Source organism: Martes martes (assembly GCF_963455335.1).
Source record: "Martes martes genome assembly, chromosome: 3".
Lineage (NCBI taxonomy): Eukaryota > Metazoa > Chordata > Mammalia > Carnivora > Mustelidae > Martes > Martes martes.
In genome coordinates this window covers 127,719,302-127,739,059 of record NC_137890.1, presented here as the reverse complement: position 1 = coordinate 127,739,059, position 19,758 = coordinate 127,719,302, and the positions used below count along the sequence as shown (strand labels likewise).

The following is a 19,758-nucleotide window of genomic DNA, read 5'->3' as shown; positions in this document are numbered from 1 at the left end:
GCCTTCATTAGTGGATCATGTATAAAATGTTGCATTTAATAAACTTAATTGAATCTCCAGGCCCTTGCTCAGAGTACTGTAAATATCAAAAAACTGTCAAATAGGGTTTTTTTCCCTATTGTGTAATTTTTATAAATGGAGAGATAAACATGAATAAAATAACAGGGAACAAAGAAAAGGATTTTGTAAGGAAGTAAAAAGCCAACACTCTTTGTAAATTTCAGAACCGCTACACGCAGTGCTTTACTTTGATATATCTTGCATTTATTACAAATGCAGTGTAAGGAAGTTTATTTCCCATGATCAACTGTTTTTCCAGGGAAAAAAACATATGTAGACGTACGTGTTGGTGTGCCTCAGTGTATCAGCCTGCAGTGTCAGGGTTCTATAAGAAACAAAACTTGTAGTTGACTGCGAAGGAGCAAGTGCAGCTCAGAATAGGGCTGTGTGACTTGCTGCACGTTTCTAATCGCTGTGGGTTAACACTTCCCAAAACAGGTCAGGCCACTGCCTACAGACCCAGAGCGGAACCGCTCAGTCCCTACTTGCCAATGGACTGATAGTCACATGTAGAAATGGCACACCAGAAAATGTCTACCAATGAGAGAAAACAGCCCTGATTTGTAGTGTTTGGAGATCTCTATGGTACAAATATTTTCACCGTGGCCAATTTCAAGTTACTGATCTGATGCCACTGAACTTGAAATTGGAAAGAGGTGTGAGCGACCAGCTCGTGAGGGGAGCTCCAGCACATGACTGGATCACTTGTGGCCTTCTTAATCAAGACCCCGGATTCCTTTTGAGAAAGTGAACAGCAAGGAAGTATACGGGATAAAGCATGGGTTTGACCAGGTGACAAACACATTATTGTCGGTTTCCAGCTGTAATAATATGTGTAATGAGCTCGCAGAGAGCTCCAGTTTCCTAGTGAATCTATAGTTGGCTCAGATTTCCTTGGGTGGCCATTGGTTCATACGGATACACTGACCATATTGTATGGATCAAAAATCAGGATTCGAGTCTGTAATGGGTGAGAGTAGACTTATGGAGATAGAGAAACAAAATTTAAATCTGTGATTGTTTTTTTCAAATGTTCCAACAGTTATGGTTGTTGACTCCATGATGACAGGCACAGTTGTTCCTAAGAGAGGACATCTTTGCTTTTAGAAGCAAAGCCATCGAGGATCACTGCAGAGAGGAGACCTTGATAACTCACAATAGTTTATGTTTTCTGAACCAAAAATTAGGTCTTGAAAATAATCAACTATAACAGGGACTGATAATTTGAAATGAAATTGAAAGCACTTCATCAGAAAGGCAAAGATGTACGACAACCATATCAATCCCGGACATCAGGATTTGGGCTGAGAACAGCTCAACTGGTAAATGTCACCTACTAACTAGGCCAGTGTTGTTGTTTTGGTTTTTTGTTTTGTTTCATTTTTTACAAAAGTCATACTTTTTGGCATCACCTCTGAAGTCATGGGAAAGGAGGAGAAGTTAGCAGTCAGAAGAACTCTTTTTATACTTTGAGTGTCCTGGATAAAAGTCAATTTGCAGCCCATTCACCAGCATTTAAAAAACCTTACGCAGTAATTAGGTAAGCTAGAACACCTTCTATATTGGTTAAGAAATCCAGTCTTGAGAATAGATTCTTAATTAGTCAAAAATCAATAGTGAGACTTATGTTTTTCCCCCAAGATGAATACCTAGTACCTTCCAATTCTATTGAGAAACAAACAAACCCTAAAATGAAAAAGCCCTTTCCAAACATGTCAGCTAACATCTGAACCATTTCAGGTAGTCAAGTATGTAATGCATCGTATGAAAGTATGTCTCACTTGATTTCTTTCACTTTATTTTAACATCATCCCTAAAGTCCCTTTTTCGTACATAACTCCAATAACAAGCCCCCAAAAGGCAATATAACAACCTTATCTCTACTGGTGTCTAGTTGGCACCAATCCGCCCTGACCTTAGACACAAGCCATTGTTAAGGGTATAACGCATTTACATATTTTGCAATAAAACATCAGTTATTTGCATTACTGTGTCAAGTTTTATTTGATTCTTTCACCTAAAAATGACTCATTTTCCTTTCTTGTATTTTAAAAACCAACTACTCTAAGCTTGTTTGAGAATAATCAAAAATTGCCCATTTAGCTAGAAGTCATTTTCTTTTCAAAAGGCAAATGTTATTTAATCTTTCAGCTGTTCATTGTGCCATCATAAATACTTTCTTTTCAGCACAGTTGTGGGGACTGAAATGAGCCCGCTAATTGCCTCCCATTCCGACTGACATGTGGTGGTTTAGTGGAAAGAGAACACAGCGGGGAGAAGGAAATAGAAGGCTGAGAAAATGAGAGCTAATTATTTTCCCTGCCTCATGTCAGGCTCTGTGTCAGCCTTGTTTTTACAAACTGGAAGGTTGAGCACTAAATAAAACAAACCGGCGTCATGTTTTTATATACTGGCAGTGTCATGGAAGCAGCTGCACATCTCAAAGACAATATAATGCCTGCGTTCGCATGGACACCATCTGACAGACACTGTGAGCCACGGCTAATGAGGACATCACAGTGGTGCCAAGTGAAAGGTGCTGAATTATGTATGATTCTTCATCAGTGCAGCAATAGTCTTGTACATCATTATGAGACATTGTTTTGCCGAACAGATTAAAACATTCTTAGTTCCAGACCCTGCAACCTATACGCGCTGAAAGAGGTTATTAATGGAATTTTTAGGGAGAGCTTCTTGTGGGCTTCTTTTGGGGTTGCAGAACAAATCTCGTGGGACAAAGCCGCCAGGGGTCACGACACCGGACAGATAAAGAAGAGAAGCAAATTAACCATACTTGCGTTATCTCCTTTTTAAAGGCAGCATAATAAAATAGGGAGTAGCGGGCTTATCCGTAATGATAAAGAGCCCAGGTGCTCTCACGGGATGTTCCACTCTCCTGCCTTTCAAACAGCAGGTCCCCGCAGCTGAGCTGCATAATAGCAATGCGTGTAAAGGAGCCTTCGGAGGCCTAAATCATCAACATCTTACTACTTTTAATACCAGCATGACCAACAGTTGTGCCGCATTTTTATTTCATCTTACGGTACTTCTCACATTGTCCGACAGTCACCTGCTAGGAAACTGTTTCCTGTTCTCCCCCTCTTGAATCTTAAAAAGTTTATTCCAACCTCTATTTTATATTTTTAAAATGTCTCCTCCGTACAGGCCTTTCTAAGGTGGAGGGGCCTCTCTGCTCGAATCCTGAGCCATCTCTGGTGATTTGGCTTTTTCTCCATCCGTGGTGGGGTGGGGGGCGGGGCAAGGGTCCGGGGATGGGTGGGGGGAGACCAAGATCGGATTTTAAAACTCAGTGTCTTTACCATTAGACTAGGCATGCCCAGGACCTAAATTCCGGCCCCGGCGCAGCTAAGTGACTTTGCTGCCAATCTCTGCACTTTTCTGAGCCTCAGTCTACTTATCTGTAAAATGGAGATGGGGCTATCTACAACAGGGTAAGGCTGCAAGGATTAAGGAACGTGAACAAACCTCAAAACCACCATGCCGAGTAAAAGAAGCCAAATGAATAGAGATGCTTACTGTCAAGTTCCAACTTGGTCAGGTTCTAGAGCAGGCAAAACCAGTCTATGGTGATAGAAATGGGAAGGAGGAGACACCGCCACTTATGCGGGGAACCTCCACTGGGAAGGGACATAAGGAGACTTTCTAGGCCAGTGGGAATATCTAGTTTGTTTGGATGGGTACGCTGGTGCATCAGTTGTCAAAATTCATTGATTGGTGCACTTAAAAATCGGTGCATTTTTTGTTTGCAAAGTATACACCACCTCAATAAAAAAATACATCAGAATTTTTTGGTCTGTAATCTTCAGGTAGAAGTGATCTGTAGGAGCCTGAAAGCCTAATATGAAGTCTATTTCCCTCTGAAATATCCTGAATAATCTTGGCCCTAGATTCTTTTAAGATATACCTACAGCGCTCATATTTGTATGAGAGAGTGAGCTATCGACTGTTGTCTCCAAACTGCCTAGAACTTGAAACAATATTTAAAGTTAGTTTCTGTGCTGTCTTCAATCCCTTTTGCTATTTGTAAAATTTACCTCTATATGGATCATTTCTTTGTACTCCCTCCAGTCTTTTTTTTTTTTTTTTTTTGTCATGGGAGGGAGAAGGGATGTCTATGTTTGGCATCACTTGTACTGGCTTGGAACTCCAAAGAATTTTAAACAGCTTGCAAAGAATGTAATAGTGATTTCTCACAAAGAGATACTTAATCTAGCATTAACTGAGTGTTGTTTAGGATTTCATCTTCACAGTGTTAAGAGTTTCTGTTTAACTTGGCCAGTAATCTTAATTCAGAAAATTTTTTAACATAATTGGCAATGCAGAAGTGGTACAAATGGAATGCTTTCTGCTCCTCCATTAACCACACTTGCTTCTAAAATTATCCAGGTATTTCAGCGGCTGCCCAGATAAATAGTGCATATCCTGGGCACCCAACAGCATTGTCATTTTTTTCATCAGTTTCAAATGCAAAAACTCTGCTCTTCCCAACACAATTCCATTCCATTCTCATAGATCTGCACTGAGAGGCAGACAATCCAGTTAGTGGAAAGGTTTGGATGGCCATTTTGCCGTTCCAATGCTGTCCCGGGGCCCAGCACTGCTCCTGCCCCAGCACCTTTTTCCTGATTAGTAGCATTCCCTCAAGATGTGCCTCAAGGTACAAATTTGAATAGCAAGAATGTTCTCTTAGGTGGAAATCTAGCTATGAAATAAAAATCCACAGTCGTCGGACCTGTCCCCGCCATCTGCTTGTGCAACTGGCTGGGAGCGGGTTGTTTCCTGTTTGGAAAGTGGAAGTCATGCCTACCCACACAGCCTAAGCCAGGGCTGGAGGAAAGTGTTGGTGATTCCAAATACTGGCCAGATAAATCAAGGAAAGGAGCAGACAGTGGGATGGCAGCATCTGCGCTTTGAATAAGGATCTTTGTCAATAAGGGAGGAAAAATCGGCTATGTTGGACTTACCAGAGAATCGGTATTTTGGCCTCTGCCATGGACACTTAACAAAGGAATTTGCCAAGATAATCTGGACTGTTGACTCTGGAAGGTGGAACTCGTCTGTACCGTGATTCTTACTTCCCTTAACCCATAATAAGGGAAAGTTCAAGGTTCAGAAAAGACTGAGGGTTTGGAAACCTGCTTATTACAGCAGCAAGAGACCACCTAGAATCAAGTCTGAACGCCAGGGCTTGCTGTCTATGCGATCTTGCTCAAATTACCTTCTCTCTCTATGCTTCGGGTTCCTCGACAAGACAGGGCTCTCGGGCTGTCCGCCACATGTCATAGCCATTTTCCTCCAGATAGCCCCTGGTTCCTCCTGGTAGGGCTGCATCAGGATCTGTGGAAGCAGGAAAGGGCAGAACTGGTGTTATATAACACATCTATGTCAGAAGATACACACTTCTTCCCTCTTCTATTTATTTCATAGGATGGTCTTTGTTAATTTGCCACTGGCCACACCTTCTTCTTTTTTGCAACACTGGTAATTCCCAGGCACCAGATTTCTTCAGGACCCTCTGGATCCCCAAACTCCTGCCCAAGTAAGATGCTCTGACCCAGACTGCCTACTCTGGCCAGATCCCTTTTCTAAACACACCGCACCGTCCTGCCTGTCAAAGCGCACTCGACTCTGGCCCAGTCCCAGTCTTAGACGGTTGCTGGACAGTGGGCCGGCTAGTCTGATTAACTATACTGGAGCTGTGTTGGGGACTGATATTGGTAACAAGAATAATTATTGCTCCTTCTCAAGCTTCCTCATTTGGCTCTGGCCCTGTGCTGAGTACTTTATTCACCTTACCTCACTTCACCCTCACACAACACAACAACCCGCTTGTGTGTAAAAAAAAAAAAAACACTGAGATTCAAACAGGTTGTATATTGGCTAAGGTTGCGGGGTGGGGAGTGACAAAACTGGGATTCCAGTTCAGGGAGCTGGACGTCCAGCTGTCCTCTTTCACCTCATGCCCTGCTATGCCCCTAGTAACGGCTTACTGTGGACTCCTTTTCTATATTATTTCTATCTAACAATCATCAGCAGCACTTTAAATTCTATTTAAGGTGCTGGCCAATTCCAAATGCCATTTCAGACTGCCAGGGTGAAATGGTTTTGGAAAAGGAGTCCATTGAGGCCCCTGTGGGCTCTGAGAATACAGAATTGTCTGTCAGGATTGAGAGTTGTTCTCCAGACGTCCACAGTGACTCTTGAATGTTTCCGATTCCAAAATCAATACCCACATTTCTGTCACTCACATCAACCAAAATCGATAGTTCACCCTGGTAAAAGTGAATGGTTTTTAAGTCCGACCCCACATTCCCACTACCTGGTCCATCCCACTACCAAGAAACGGAAAAGGTAGCAATTTTGCATGTAAGATTGCATATTAGGCTCATAAATATGCAGAATTGTTACTTTTAGTGATGTTACTGATGATTTAATTCGCTTTACTGTTACTAAAACATTTTCAGTGATCGGCTGGTCAAGAGCTCATTACATGGTTTCCTGTCTCAGTTGGGTCCTGTGGAATTCAGTACCTTGCTCAAATCCTGGTAGTTGTGAGCAGCGCTCATTGACAACTTAATGACCCAGTGGGATACCTGAGGGTGAGAAGAAATAGAGCAGAATTCAAAGAATTCCATGATTTTATTTGTGGGTTACTTTTCTCAACTAGGCAATGATGAGATCCTAGATGCCCTGGGAAAAAAAAGAAAAAAAAAGAAAACAAAAAGAAAAAAACCAACCTAGCAATTATATCAGAGCACAGACAGATGAAGTTAATAAGTTAGGTGAACACTGCATATTCTTTTCCTTTCCCACCCAGCCTTGTAATTTAATGAAATGGATAATGCCCCCTCCACCTTGGCTTATAATGCCTTTGAGTATCGTTTTATTGCTTCGGCACTATCTTTTATGGTTCAGGTAAAAGCCTTTCTTTCAGAAAAGAGAAACATTTGAAAAGTAAAAGGTCTATCGCCCTGTTACGGTGACCCTTGTTTTTCCAAGTTGGACTCTGGGGACCAGGGAAGCAGTTGCCGTAGGGGAAGACCTGTTGCCGCCACTTGCTTTCTCGGTTGTATTAGCAAAGTCTTCCTTGGTCCTTCTCCCACTTGCCGGTTGCTGACCGCTGGTCCCATGGCGGAGCTCTGAGAACCATCCAGTGAGTACATCCCGCCACCCATTCCTCCAACTTTGGAGCCAGGCAGCCTTGTGCTGTTAGTATTATAATCCCACCTCTACCACTTACTGGCCAGGAAGCCCCAGTAAAGTTCCTTATTTATCTGAGCCTCATTTTTCCTCCCCTAACGGGAGAGCAAACCTAACTTGCAGGGTTACTGTGGGTATCACACGAAAAAGTGCCATGTAAGTATCCAGCAGCATGCCTGGAGCAGATGAAGCGGTCGACAAATAGGAGTTCCCACCTGTCAGCCCCTTCTCCACAGAGAGCTGCTCTGAGCATGCGCGCAGGAGGGGTGATGGCGGACCTGAGGTCACGAGAGTTTTTGGGCTATGGCTGGGAGAGTGGAGCAGAGGGAATTGGCCGTTTCCACACAACATGGGGTCTTTCATTTGATTTGACTCGCTTCATTCCAAAACTGGACAGGCAAAAGAAGACGATACCAGTAAAATTCATCTTTTCCAAGGCTTTTTATTCTAGCCACTGCTTGAGGAGGCTCTAGCTATTTCAGAGAAGACCAATCATGACTCCAAACAGCCATTATCCTGCCCATTTATCTCGGGGCCCACGTTGCCAGGGAGCAGTGGCTCCGAAACAAAGCAATACTGAGAGATTTGTCCATTTTGAGCGACTCATTTGACTTATGTTGGCCAAGAGCTTGGTTTTCACATTGTTGAATAGCCTTTTTCCTTCACTAATTGCCTCTCCATCTTGTGAATGTGGCTGGGCAAAGAGGGTCACTCCCCTCAGGCATGGGCCCTGCTTGGTTCTGCAATTTGTCTAGAAGCTTTCTTAAAACACTGAGCTCCCCCAGCCCTCTGTTGAAGCCAACAGGTTTTTCAACAGCCTCTTTGTTAGTGTTTTTCCGCAATAATTTTGTCTGAGCTTGCTCAGGAGACATTCGAGGTCTACTCCTACGGGAGCGTTTTCCAGTTTCAGCATGTAGGGCGCTCAATACATTGTCCTTAACCTCTCAGAATCCTTCATTCTTCAAATAACACGAGCAAAGGTGAATTTATGGTCCAGGGGTCCAGTTTGGTGCAAAGACATAGCTTATGTTTCCTTTGAATTGTACACACAGTGTTTGGTCCCCCCCACTGTTTTTTATTATTACTCATATAGCAAAGAAAAAGTATTTATAAGGGATCTTCCTCTACCCACCTCCTATATTCAGCCATTAACATTTTATTCTGCTTGCCTTATTGCAGATATGTCAATCTATCACTCCGGCCATATATCAATCCTTATTTTTGATGCATTTCAGAGTAATCTGCAGACATCAGTATACTTCCTCCTTAACACTTCAGAATGCCAGAGTCAATAAGTACACGCATCTTAAGTATACATTCACTGAGTTTTGACACGTGTGTATGCCTCTGTAACCCAAACCCCTATAAACAGAGTAGTAGCACCCCCAGAAAGTCTCGCCATGTCCCTTCTCAGTCAATCCCCATCTGCAGAAGCAACCCCTTTTCTGAATGTTTTCTACCATGGATTGGTTTTCTCTGTTCTAGAATGTCATCTAAGTGGAATCCTTAGTATGTTCTTTTTTTGTATGAGACTTCTTTCACTCACTGTCCTGTTTCTGAGATTTATCTGTGTTGTTGCATGCATCAGTGGTTTGTTCCTTTGTATTGCCGAGTAACATTCCATTTTACGGATACATCATGGTTCATCCATTCTCCTAAGGATGAACACTTGTTCTGTTTCAACACTTTGCTGGGCTGGGGCGGGCGGGGTGGGGGGTGGGCATTGGTGGTGGCTATTATGACAAAGCTACTCAGAACAACACTAAGACTTTTTTATTCCTCTTGGATAAATACCTAGGACTTGAATTTATGGTCATCAAATAGATGTTACATTTATACATACAGATATATGTTTATAATAAATTGCCAAAATTCTCCCCAAAATGATTGTATCATTTTCACTTCCACCAGCAATTCAGTAGCTCCAAATCCTGGCCAACATTTGATGTTATCAGTCTTAGCCATTTGGTGTTATCTCATTGTGGTGACATTTTATTTATTTATTTATTTTTAAGATTTTATTTATTTATTTGACAGAGAGAGAGAGATCACAAGTAGGCAGAGAGGCAGGCAGAGAGAGGGGCAAGCAGGCTCCCTCCTGAGCAGAGAGCCTGATGCGGGGCTTGATCCCAGGACCCTGAGATCATGACCTGAGCCAAAGGCAGAGGCCTAACCCACGGAGCCACCCAGGCGCCCCTCATTATGGTGACATTTTAATTCACATTCCCCGACTAATGATATAGGGCACTTTTTCACTACAGAATGGTTTTACTGAAAGTTTAATTAACATCATTTAAAAAAATCTAGGGGCTTCATATACAAATCCAGATGTCCAGCTTTTCATGAAACCTCAAAGGACCTAGCAAGACTGAGCTCCTATTCCCACGTGGGGACAATCAACAGAAGCTGAGTGGTGGTTGTCCCTTTAGAGCAGATGCCCTTTAGACCCCCAGAATCCTAACCCTTCCATAATTCCCCAGCACATGAGCCAGTTATCAGTCACCATCTATCACAACTGCAGTTTCCCTTCCTGTTAAGAGGAAAGCGAACTATTTCTTGAGCCTAAATTACTATCAATACTGGAAAAGTGAAAGTTAGATCTAAGAGGGCCTTATATTTCAAAATGGGAAGTCCACATTTCTTTGTGTGAATGAAAAAATATTCCAACAATGTTTAATATGTAAATTAAGTGGGTCTACTTTGAAAGATTACACTTTAGGGCTCTATAATGAAATTGCCTGGCTTTACTCATTTTTATTATCCGCCTGGCTCCTTTAGGATTTTGAGTTTGTAACTCACATGATAGAACATTTACACTGATGAATTATGTCTCACGACTGCACTAACTGGGAGTTATTTAAATATATAAAGAGATGTAATTTCACGTCCTTTTCTCAAGAAAAGGAAAAAAAAGCTTTTGTAATATTTCATTCAGAAAACTTCATGTGTTATAAAGCACTGAGACTAAAACAAATGGTTTCGCTTTCTGAAATTTCTATAATTTTGCTCTTAATTCCAGGATTGTAAGTGGAAAATGTATATGGAGATGGATGGGGATGAAATTGCAATAACCTATATCAAAGATGTGACATTCAACACTAACCTACCGGATGCAGAGATTTTAAAGATGACAAAGGTAGGGTTCTATTTACGGCTTAAAAGCTTTTTTGAATTCACAGATATCAAACAAAGACATTAAAATCCCCCAGCAGTGTGCTTTTGTACTTGTCAACGTTCACATCAGCTCGGCCTCAAGCTGGCTGTTGAAAGGCACATTTTATTTAGCAGATTGAGATCATAATAGTTTTTTGTTAAAATTCCACTTATGCTGTGTGAACTAAAAAGTACTACCAAAAAAGTGTCCTTTAATTTTTTTAAAAAAAATTTTCTTCTTTATTTCTTTACACTTACTCCATCACTTACTAAAGGAAAGAAAATGGCATCATGAAAATATTTACCTCAACTTTGGGGTCATTTTAAACTTTGAAAAACTTGGAAGGTGGAAAGCCTCCTTGGTTGTCTTCAATTTCTTGAAGGGCCAAGGGGAGGTTAGTCATGAGGCATGTGTTGACGTCCTCTTGGCTTCTTTGAGTTCACACCTCTGGCCAGAGAATACCTCAGTGGTAGAAGTACATGCATTAAAACACAGAAGACAGACTCAGAGAAATGCTTAGCTTCTCCTCAAAATGGGGGAAAAAATCCAGTTCTGTGCCACTAATACTGAAAAAAACACAGATGAGACTTCAATAGTAGAAGGTCAACAACTCAGGCAAATAACCATGATATCCATTGGACATTCACTCAAAACTTCACATAAGCCATTCTTGAGTATACGATGAACAGTGTATTTGGTTTCAGTGAAGAAAATGGGGTTTGTAGCAAAGAACCTGGGTGCAAACACAAGTGGGGAAGTGAAGAGTCTTCAAAGCCACAGCATTAGACTTGCAAATGTGTTCCTTCCTAAGCATAAGATTGCTAAGCATCCAAGTCCTTTTAATTTACAAGTGTATTCATCAAGTCGATTGATTTGATATTCATTGTTGGAATCTTCTGAGTAACTAGGAGTTATTTCAGTGGTGTTATTTATCTGTAAAGGTTATGCTCTGGTTTTAACTTTCCCTGATTTTGTTGGGACATATTATGATGTCTTAAAGACCGGACAGATGCTTGCTCTGTACCCACCAACCTATGCCATTTAAAAGCAAGATCCTAGTCCCTGCCTGCTAACAGAAGGACTCTGCTCACAGCAAAAATGACAGGGTAGAGCTGTAAACCCAAATACAGGTGTTTCTGGTATAATGCCACATATGCACTCCCAAAGAAACACATCTTCTGCAACATCATACACCAATATTAACCGGGGTTGTAGGAAAAATAGTATTGGGGCAGACCATTCAAAATCCGTAGAACTTTTTAACACCAACAGCATCCTAACAATCCTCATTTTAAAAAGAAAAGAAAAGAAAAAAAAGGGCCCTGTTAAATCTCTACTGCATGTGCTTTGTACCCATCTCAAGCCCAGTTGGTCATTTGTAACCTTAAAGCTAGAATGAAGGGCTGGAGGGTGGTTAAGAGAGTGGAGATGCACTTACAATAAAGACCATTTTCATCAAAACTAAAATAGGATCCAAGGTGTCCGGGTGAAAAAGTTTCCTTCTACCCTTCTAAGTTCTTTGGCTGGTCTGCTAATTAAAGTGACCTAAGACAGGTTAGCAGGAGAAGAATTTAATTTTGTACACACAGGAGCCCCAAAGATAGGAGACTCAAGGGCAGGTCAGGCATTTGGGGCTTATGTGCCATCCTGAACTGAGGAATGAGCCAGGGGCCTGGGGCTTCAAAGGGGAGGAAGGCAATTCACAGGAAGATAAGAAGAGCAGATGTTTGATAATTAGAAGCTTGCCGAGCCATGCAGATAGGTCTTTCAGATAAAAAGTTATCTCTGATAACAGCTCTCTTTCTCCGCCAGGTGCCTATCTAATTTCTTCTAGGCAGTTACAGGAGAGGTATTTCCTTGAGGCTGCTGGGTTTTGATTGGCCTTTAGCTAAAAATACAATACATATGCCACAGCGACATGTTTTGGGGTGACGTATTCTCCCCTTGAAAGGCACAGGCTTCTTCATGAATCCTTTGTTTTAATACAGTGGGGGAAATGTTGCCGCAGTTTCATCTGCACACACAGCCTGGCAGCTGGATAGCCAGAAACAGGGAAAAGCCGAGGAGTTGTTGAAGCCCCTAACTCAGCTACTGCTTGCACTCAAGGAAGGCACATTGGGGTCTAAATTGTTAAGGCTTTCTCTTAAACATGAGAAAGCTTTCAACAGATACTGTAAAACATTAGCAGGAATAATGGCCTAATGATAGGATTGAGTGATATACCAGAGAAGAAAAGACTGTGGCACTAAGACTGTTTATAATTATAGAAAAAGAGGTCTTATGAAAACCAACATCCAAATGTTAGCCTGTTGTGAGTCATCACATGTGAACCAACAACAGGACTTTCACGATAATCTGTCATTATTCCCTATTTGCCAATTGCATATGGCACAGCCGGCCTCAAAGATACATGCTGTAGCAGGGCAGGCTCTACACCATCCTAACTTTTGTTTTTCAGCCCCCATTTGTAATGGAGAAGTGGACTGTAGGAATAATGGAAAATCAGACTGTAGAATGCACTGTCACCTATGAGGTAAGCTTGGTGTTGGGGAGGGGTGGGGTGCTGGTGGCTTTACCATCAGTTTCTCAGTGGGAATTTATTTGCTCCCTCCCAGGGCTTAAAATTGGAAGAGAAACTGTTTAAGCAACACGAATATGGGAAGATTAACATAATTACTCTAACAAAATGTTGGTAGGCAAAGAGAACAGGATATTCTCACCCGATAAAGATTCAGGGAGTAATTCATCCATTCAGTTAATGACTGAACATCTTCTATATGAGACATAACATGTTAGGAACTGGGGGAGACCAAACAGTGACCAAAACAGTGTTTTGCCTTCTTGGTGCTTAGAGTTTAGGGGTGAGGATAGATCAATGATTCGTCACAAGGATGGATCACAACTTCTACCATCACCTGGCAGGCAGGTGATTGATCATCAAAAACAGATTCTATAGATTTTAAAATTAAAATTGGGGGCACCTGGGTGGCTCAGCTGTTAGGTGTCTGCCTTCAGCTCGGGTCATGATCCCAGGGTTTTGGGATAGAGCCCTACATCAGGCTCCCTGCTCAGCGGAAGACCTGCTTTTCCCTCTCACAGTCCCCCTGCTTGTGTTTCCTCTATCTTTGCCAAATAAGTAAAATCTTTTTTAAAAAAAATTAAATTAGGGGCGCCTGGCTTGCTCAGTGGGTTAAGCCTCTGCCTTCGGCTCAGGTCATGATCTCAGGACCCTGGGATTGAGCCCCGCATCGGGCTCTCTGCTTGGTGGGAAGCCTGCTTTCCCCTCTCTCTCTGCCTTCTTATGATCTCTTTCTCTCTGTCAAATAAATACATAAAATCTTTAAAAAAATTAAGTTAAAATTCATACATTTAGCAAATACCTACTGACAGTTACTATTCTAGAATTAGTATAGACTAAATCTATATTCTCTCTTGAGGTTTATATTCCAGTGGGAGGAGACTGATAATAAGTAGGTAACAAATATGTAGAGAGTGGTGAGTGGTAAGTGGTAACCAGAAAATAGTGAGACTTGGGACGTAAGACTGGGTGGTTAGGGTAGGCCTTTCCTCTGAGGAGGAGGAGGCAGCAAGAAAAGGCAGCAGAGCTCAAGGTCCTGAGGCACAGAAGACAATGACAAGGGGGTAGGCAGGCCGAATCAGAGAGCTTCACGGGGTCACAGTGAGGAGTCTGGATTTACTACAAACACAACCGGTAGCCAGTGGGGTGTTTTAAGCACTCTACTGCTTAAAGTAACGTGATTACATTTTTAATGTTAGCAATACCTTCATGGCTGGTGGGACACCCACCTTACAAGGTAGAAACCCTGCAGAAACAAGGTGGAGGGGAAGAAGTAAGGCACAGAGTCTTGTCACACATGGATGTATTAGCATGTATCTGCCTCCAAAGGACATGTGTTTCATTCATTCCCTCAGTTACTCATTCAGGAAACATTTCGTAAGGGTTCACCGTGACCTAGGCACTGTAACAGAAGCTCACACCTGTTTTCTCGCATCAGTACTGAAAGACAGGCAGCATTAGCTTCATTCGGCAGCTAGGGAAAACTGGCTCAGAGAGATGGAAGGAAGTCCTGCGGTTGGGGTAGTCAGTGACCATCAGTGGAGTCACAGCCGGGTTCTCTAACTGAATGCAGTTCCCGCTCTTCCCCAGTTGTCCTACTCATTCCCTTCCCAGCAGCAGGATGAAGGAAATCGGTCTCAGATGGGACTCCACGCACTGCTGCGCTGTGACGGTCTTCTGAGTTGCCAGCTTGGCTTGGATTCGGCATTACAAATCCAAAGCCGGGCCACTCCTCTTGCCCTCAGGGGTGACCTGATGCTGGAAAGTTGTGAGCCTTACAGCAGTTACTTATCCTCACCAGCCGACGAGCACAGCTTGTCAGAGAGGAGGTGCCTGAGACACAGCATTAATTGTCCAAACGTTACCTGTAGGACACAAAACTTAATGAGAGCTGTTGATTGGACTCTAGGCTATTCTGTAATCTGTTGACCCGTCCCCACTGTGCAGGACAAGCCTTCTCTTTAGCAACTGGACAGTTCTAACAGCCAGATTTCATCTCTGCCTGCCTTAGTTGTAGAGACCAACCACACTCAATTCTTCTCTTCTTTTCTTTTTCTTTTTCTCCTCCTCCTCATGGTCTGTGATGATGTGCTACTTGTGTTCGTAATGGTCACTTCAGAGTTTTTTTAAACATATTTTCATAACCAGGGGCACCTGGGTGGCTCAGTGGGTTAAAGCCTCTGCCTTCGGCTCAGGTCATGATCTCAGGGTCCTGGGATCGAGCCCCACGTCGGGCTCCCTGCTCAGCAGGGAGCCTGCTTTCCCTCTCTCTCTGCCTGCCTCTCTGCCTACTTGCGATCTCTGTCTGTCAAATAAAAAATAAAAAAAAAAAAGCGGGGAAAAAAAAACATATTTTCATAACCATAATGAAGGCTGAGAGGCTCTTGAACCTGATTCATAACACCTGGTGATGAAAGGTTTCAGAACGAGAAGGTGGTATGTCTTGGATCTGGTGTCCTCTCCTTTTTCTAGGCCTATTTTTTTTTTTTTTTTTTTTTTTTTAGATTTTATTTCTTTATTTAACAGACGGAGATCACAAGTAGGCAGAGAGGCAGGTAGAGGGGGTGGCGGGAAGCAGGCTCCCTGCTGAGCAGAGAGCCTGATGTGGGGCTCAATCCCAGCACCTTGGGATCATGACCCGAGCCGTAGGCAGAGCCTTTAACCCACTGAGCCACCCAGGCACCCCGTCTAGGCACTATTCTTAACTCCCTATCCTGTCTCACTTTTGCACCTGTTACTGTGCACCCTCCATGGGGATAATTAGTCCACCATGCTGCCCACAGTCACCCAGTTACCCGGATGATCTGAGACAGTTGTGGGCAAAATAGTGGTCAGATGTTTATGTTTTCAGACCTGTCTTCAAGTACCTTAAACAGAAGAAATCATTTTTCGTTTCTCGGTAAACAAAAAGGTAAGTTGAGATTTGCCAAATAGAATACATTCTGAGGGAAGACAACCACGTTTTGAACTACTCTGTAATCTACTAAGGACTAATATCATAGTACCATATTTAGGCCAACTGTACAAATACCTCACATAGGGCATTACAGTAATAGTGTTCTAAGGAGTGAACTCAAATGACATGATAACCTGATTTTCTTTTCCTATAAGATAAACGTGAACATCTGGTCATGAGTTTCTCTCTCTCTCTTTTTTTTTTATTTATCAGAGTGATGTCCGAGCTCCAAAGAGCACGAAGCATGTCCACTCAATTCAGTGGAGCCGAACGAAACCTCAGGATGAAGTGAAAGCTGTCCAACTTGCCATCCAGACATTACTCTCCAACTCAGAGGGCAACTCTAGAAGCAGGTCTGACTCAAGTAAGTTAGATGTGTGCTAGACTCCAAAAACTTGAATATCAAATTCTCATACCCGGGATAAGTGCCAGCCTGTGAATAGACATAGATTTCTAATATAAGACTTCCTTCTTTTATTTTTAGAATATTGGTTTTATAAACAGATGATATGCACGGTAGTATTTATGGACTTATAAGTGAGCATATCACAAGAAATTTCAGTATTTGGATAACTATAATAAAAGATGAAAATTAATGATTATGTTATATTGGTAAATAAGAATATATATGTATATTTATACACATGCATAAATTTAGTTTCCAAAACTGTAGACAGCGATATGAATCTTGTGGGTCCAGCAAACATTCCTATGAAGCCAGTGGTATCATTCTTGAGTCCTGAACAGGACGGATACATCAGAGCAGAAGAATGATGGGGGAAGGGAGGGAGGAAGGAAGGGGAGGAGGAGAGGGAGAAAAAAAGGTAAGGAAGGATAGAGAAAGAGAAAACATGAAATGTGTATGATGGAGCGTGGGGACACTAATTACAGATGCTATATTGAAACAGATTAGAAATTACATAGGGGAAGGCCAGCTGACTTGCTGTTAAATTGGTCATTATTTGGTAGATTCAGGGAAGAGGTCCTGACCTTCACCTTTGCAGGTCCAGAAACTCAGTACAACCCAGAGATAGGCTCTGCGGGACTATGACAAGCTGACAGACGCGTGAGAGTTGGATGCATAAACCCCCACGCAATTCACTTTTTACCACAAGAAATACACCTGCCAATAAACCAGAAGTATGTGTTTTCTGATCGGCGCATTGTTTTTCCCAATAAGAAAACGCACCTGAAAAGCCACATCAGAAGTTTCTTTGGTGCCATAGAAAATAAAGTGCCCCTGTGGCTAGGGTCGCTGAGTTTTGAGAACCTATCTAAAGTGTCCTCTACTGTAGGACTAGCTTGTCAAGCACACCGGGCCTTCTGTGACCACCAGCCAGGGGCCCAGAAGCCTGGACAGTACTCACAACTCACCAATAAATTTCTGACAGCACGCTGGACCTGCCTGCCTTTGTCAACACAGTTGATTTGGTTCTTTTCTTTCTCAATGAATCGTGAGAAGACATTCTGGCCACGATGACTGAACAGGAGTTTCTACCAAGCCTTCTCAGCCGCAAAACACATTTTCACACACTCTTTAAGGCATGCTGTTTCTACACGTGACTAACCCATATAATAGGTGTTGAGTCTCCCCAGCACAGAACACTGCATTTCTAAGTTCTTTTCTTTGCTAATTCAACCATCTTGTCATACATGCTTCCTATCATGCCTTTAAAAGGACTTCTTTTTATAATTAATGTCCCTCTCCCAGTGAAGTAATATTTATAGGGCACATTTTACTTCTGTAGGGCTTTATTAGCCACGATCCTATTGGATCCCTACAACACTCTTGTAAAATCTGTGGGGGGGGGTCTTCTGTCTCCACCTCTGCTGTATTTTTCTCATTTACTAAAAGCTGGTTTTCTGTTTCCCAACCCAGATGACACAAAGTAGGTGCCCTCTGCCTCCAAGTTCACAGAGTTTGAATTCTACCACTTTGAGAATCCCCAAATAGTTTATCAGTCCCAATTCCAGATTCCCCAGAGTAAGACCTGTTTGTTGTTTTTGTCCAAGCCTTCTCCTCTGGACCAATTTACTGTCAGCAGAAGGAGGTGGTGGTATCCCGTGGCGAGGTGGTGAGGGGGGCAGGTGGTACACTTAACTGTCGCCATGTGGGTGGAGACAGACTAGGGACATTCCCCAAAGAGGACAATGGGCAGAGGCCTAAAAAGTGTCCTGTACCTCTCTGCAATCTAAGTCTTTTGGGAGAAAGCAAATTATTTCTCTAAGAGCGTTAGGAATCGTCAATACCCTTCAATTTCCCAGTGGAATGGCTTTGGCTCAACCTTTCCCTCTGATTATGATTAACAGGAGAGGTTGCAGGACAAAAGGAGAGAGTGACCTCCCTTTGGGAGGGACCCCCCCTCTGGCTTGCTAGTTTTAGCTAGTTTGCCTCCCTTCCTTCTCCCTCCTTCCTTTTGACATGCAAAATCAAAGGATACCACCTGGATCAGTTTGGGTGTATTTCTTAACAGAAAATCCAACTTCCACTGACTTCCTCCCAAATGGACCAAAGTGTAATCCCAGGAACAGCCGCCTCAGGACCAACAGTAACTTGTTAGAAATGTAAATTCTCTTCGGGCGCCTGGGTGGCTCAGTGGGTTAAGACCTCTGTCTTCGGCTCAGCATGATCTCAGGGTCCTGAGATCAAGCCCCACATCGGGCTCTCTGCTCGGTGGGGAGCCTGCTTCCCTTCTTCTCTCTCTGCCTGCCTCTCTGCCTACTTGTGATCTCTGTCAAATAAATAATTTTTAAAAATTTTAAAAACAAAAGGAAATGCAAATTCTCAAGCCCAACCCCAGACCCCATAAGTCCCTACTCGGGTAGGGACCAGCCATGTAGGCATTCTAATGTGTGGAAACCATGGGTTTTAACTCTAATAAAATGTGCTATCTTCTGTAGACGAAGTCCAGAAGAAGGCTGGGCTCAGACGCAGTAAGAGCGGCTGGTTCGCCCACATTAAGGACAAAGAACAAACCTTTGCTTCTTTCCACTCAGCCCTTCTCAGTCTGTCGCCTTTGCCTGCGGCCCAGCTCCTCCGCATTCATAGCCATCGTGTGAAGATATGGCAATGGGCAGAGGACACGAGGGGCGGATGCCTTTCCTGCTCTCACACTGAGGGGTGACAACGACTTGCCTACACACTCCCAGCAGATGATCTCTCAGGGTTGCTCTGGCCAGAAACTGAGCCATGTGTCCACTCCTCCCCCACAACATCACTGCATCTGGCTCAGGTCAATCAAAGTCTGCCACTAGAGCCAGAATGTGTTCAGCCAGTGCACATGGCTCCATGAGGGGGTTGAACACTGAACAAAATCAGGGCTCTGTTAGAAGCTACAATTTCAGAGGAGTCAAGGGGGAGGCAAGAAGGCCCTGTGGTTGGGTGAGGCTGTGAGGAGTGTCTGGACACAGGTCATCGGTATCGGGGGGACAAGTCACTCACCTCTGAGGTGTGGTCACCTGTGCAGGGTAGTGAGGGGGGCTGCTTGCTGGAGCGAGCAGAAGCTCTGTGTGACAAGCATGGCAAGCGTCACTCAGGGAAGACCAGGAGGGAACTCAGGATGTGGGCAAGATGACTCAGGCCCTGGAGAAGGCAGAAAAGATCAAGGTGTGACTTGCTTATTCAGGGAAATACAGCTTACTAAATGGTTCCTCTTTATTGACCACTTTCTTTCACTTTCCCTTCCTGTTGGCCACGGATCTTCATTTTTCATGGGGAAAAAAAACAAAACAAAAACCAAAGAAACAAACAAAAACCCATTTCTTATTCCTGAACCTCAGAATCTCTCC

General features: G+C 43.1%; 1 protein-coding gene across 2 annotated transcripts in view; it reads left to right on the top strand.

Moving 5' to 3' along the window:
* MAP3K20 (mitogen-activated protein kinase kinase kinase 20) overlaps positions 1–19,758 on the top strand; it is a 179,826-nt gene that overhangs the window by 157,458 nt on the left and 2,610 nt on the right. For both annotated transcript variants that reach the window (XM_080799522.1, XM_080799523.1), the window contains exons 17-19: positions 10,301–10,417; positions 12,894–12,968; positions 16,183–16,333. In XM_080799522.1, the coding sequence (XP_080655648.1) occupies positions 10,301–10,417; positions 12,894–12,968; positions 16,183–16,333 (343 nt within the window). The remainder of the gene's footprint in view (positions 1–10,300; positions 10,418–12,893; positions 12,969–16,182; positions 16,334–19,758) is intronic.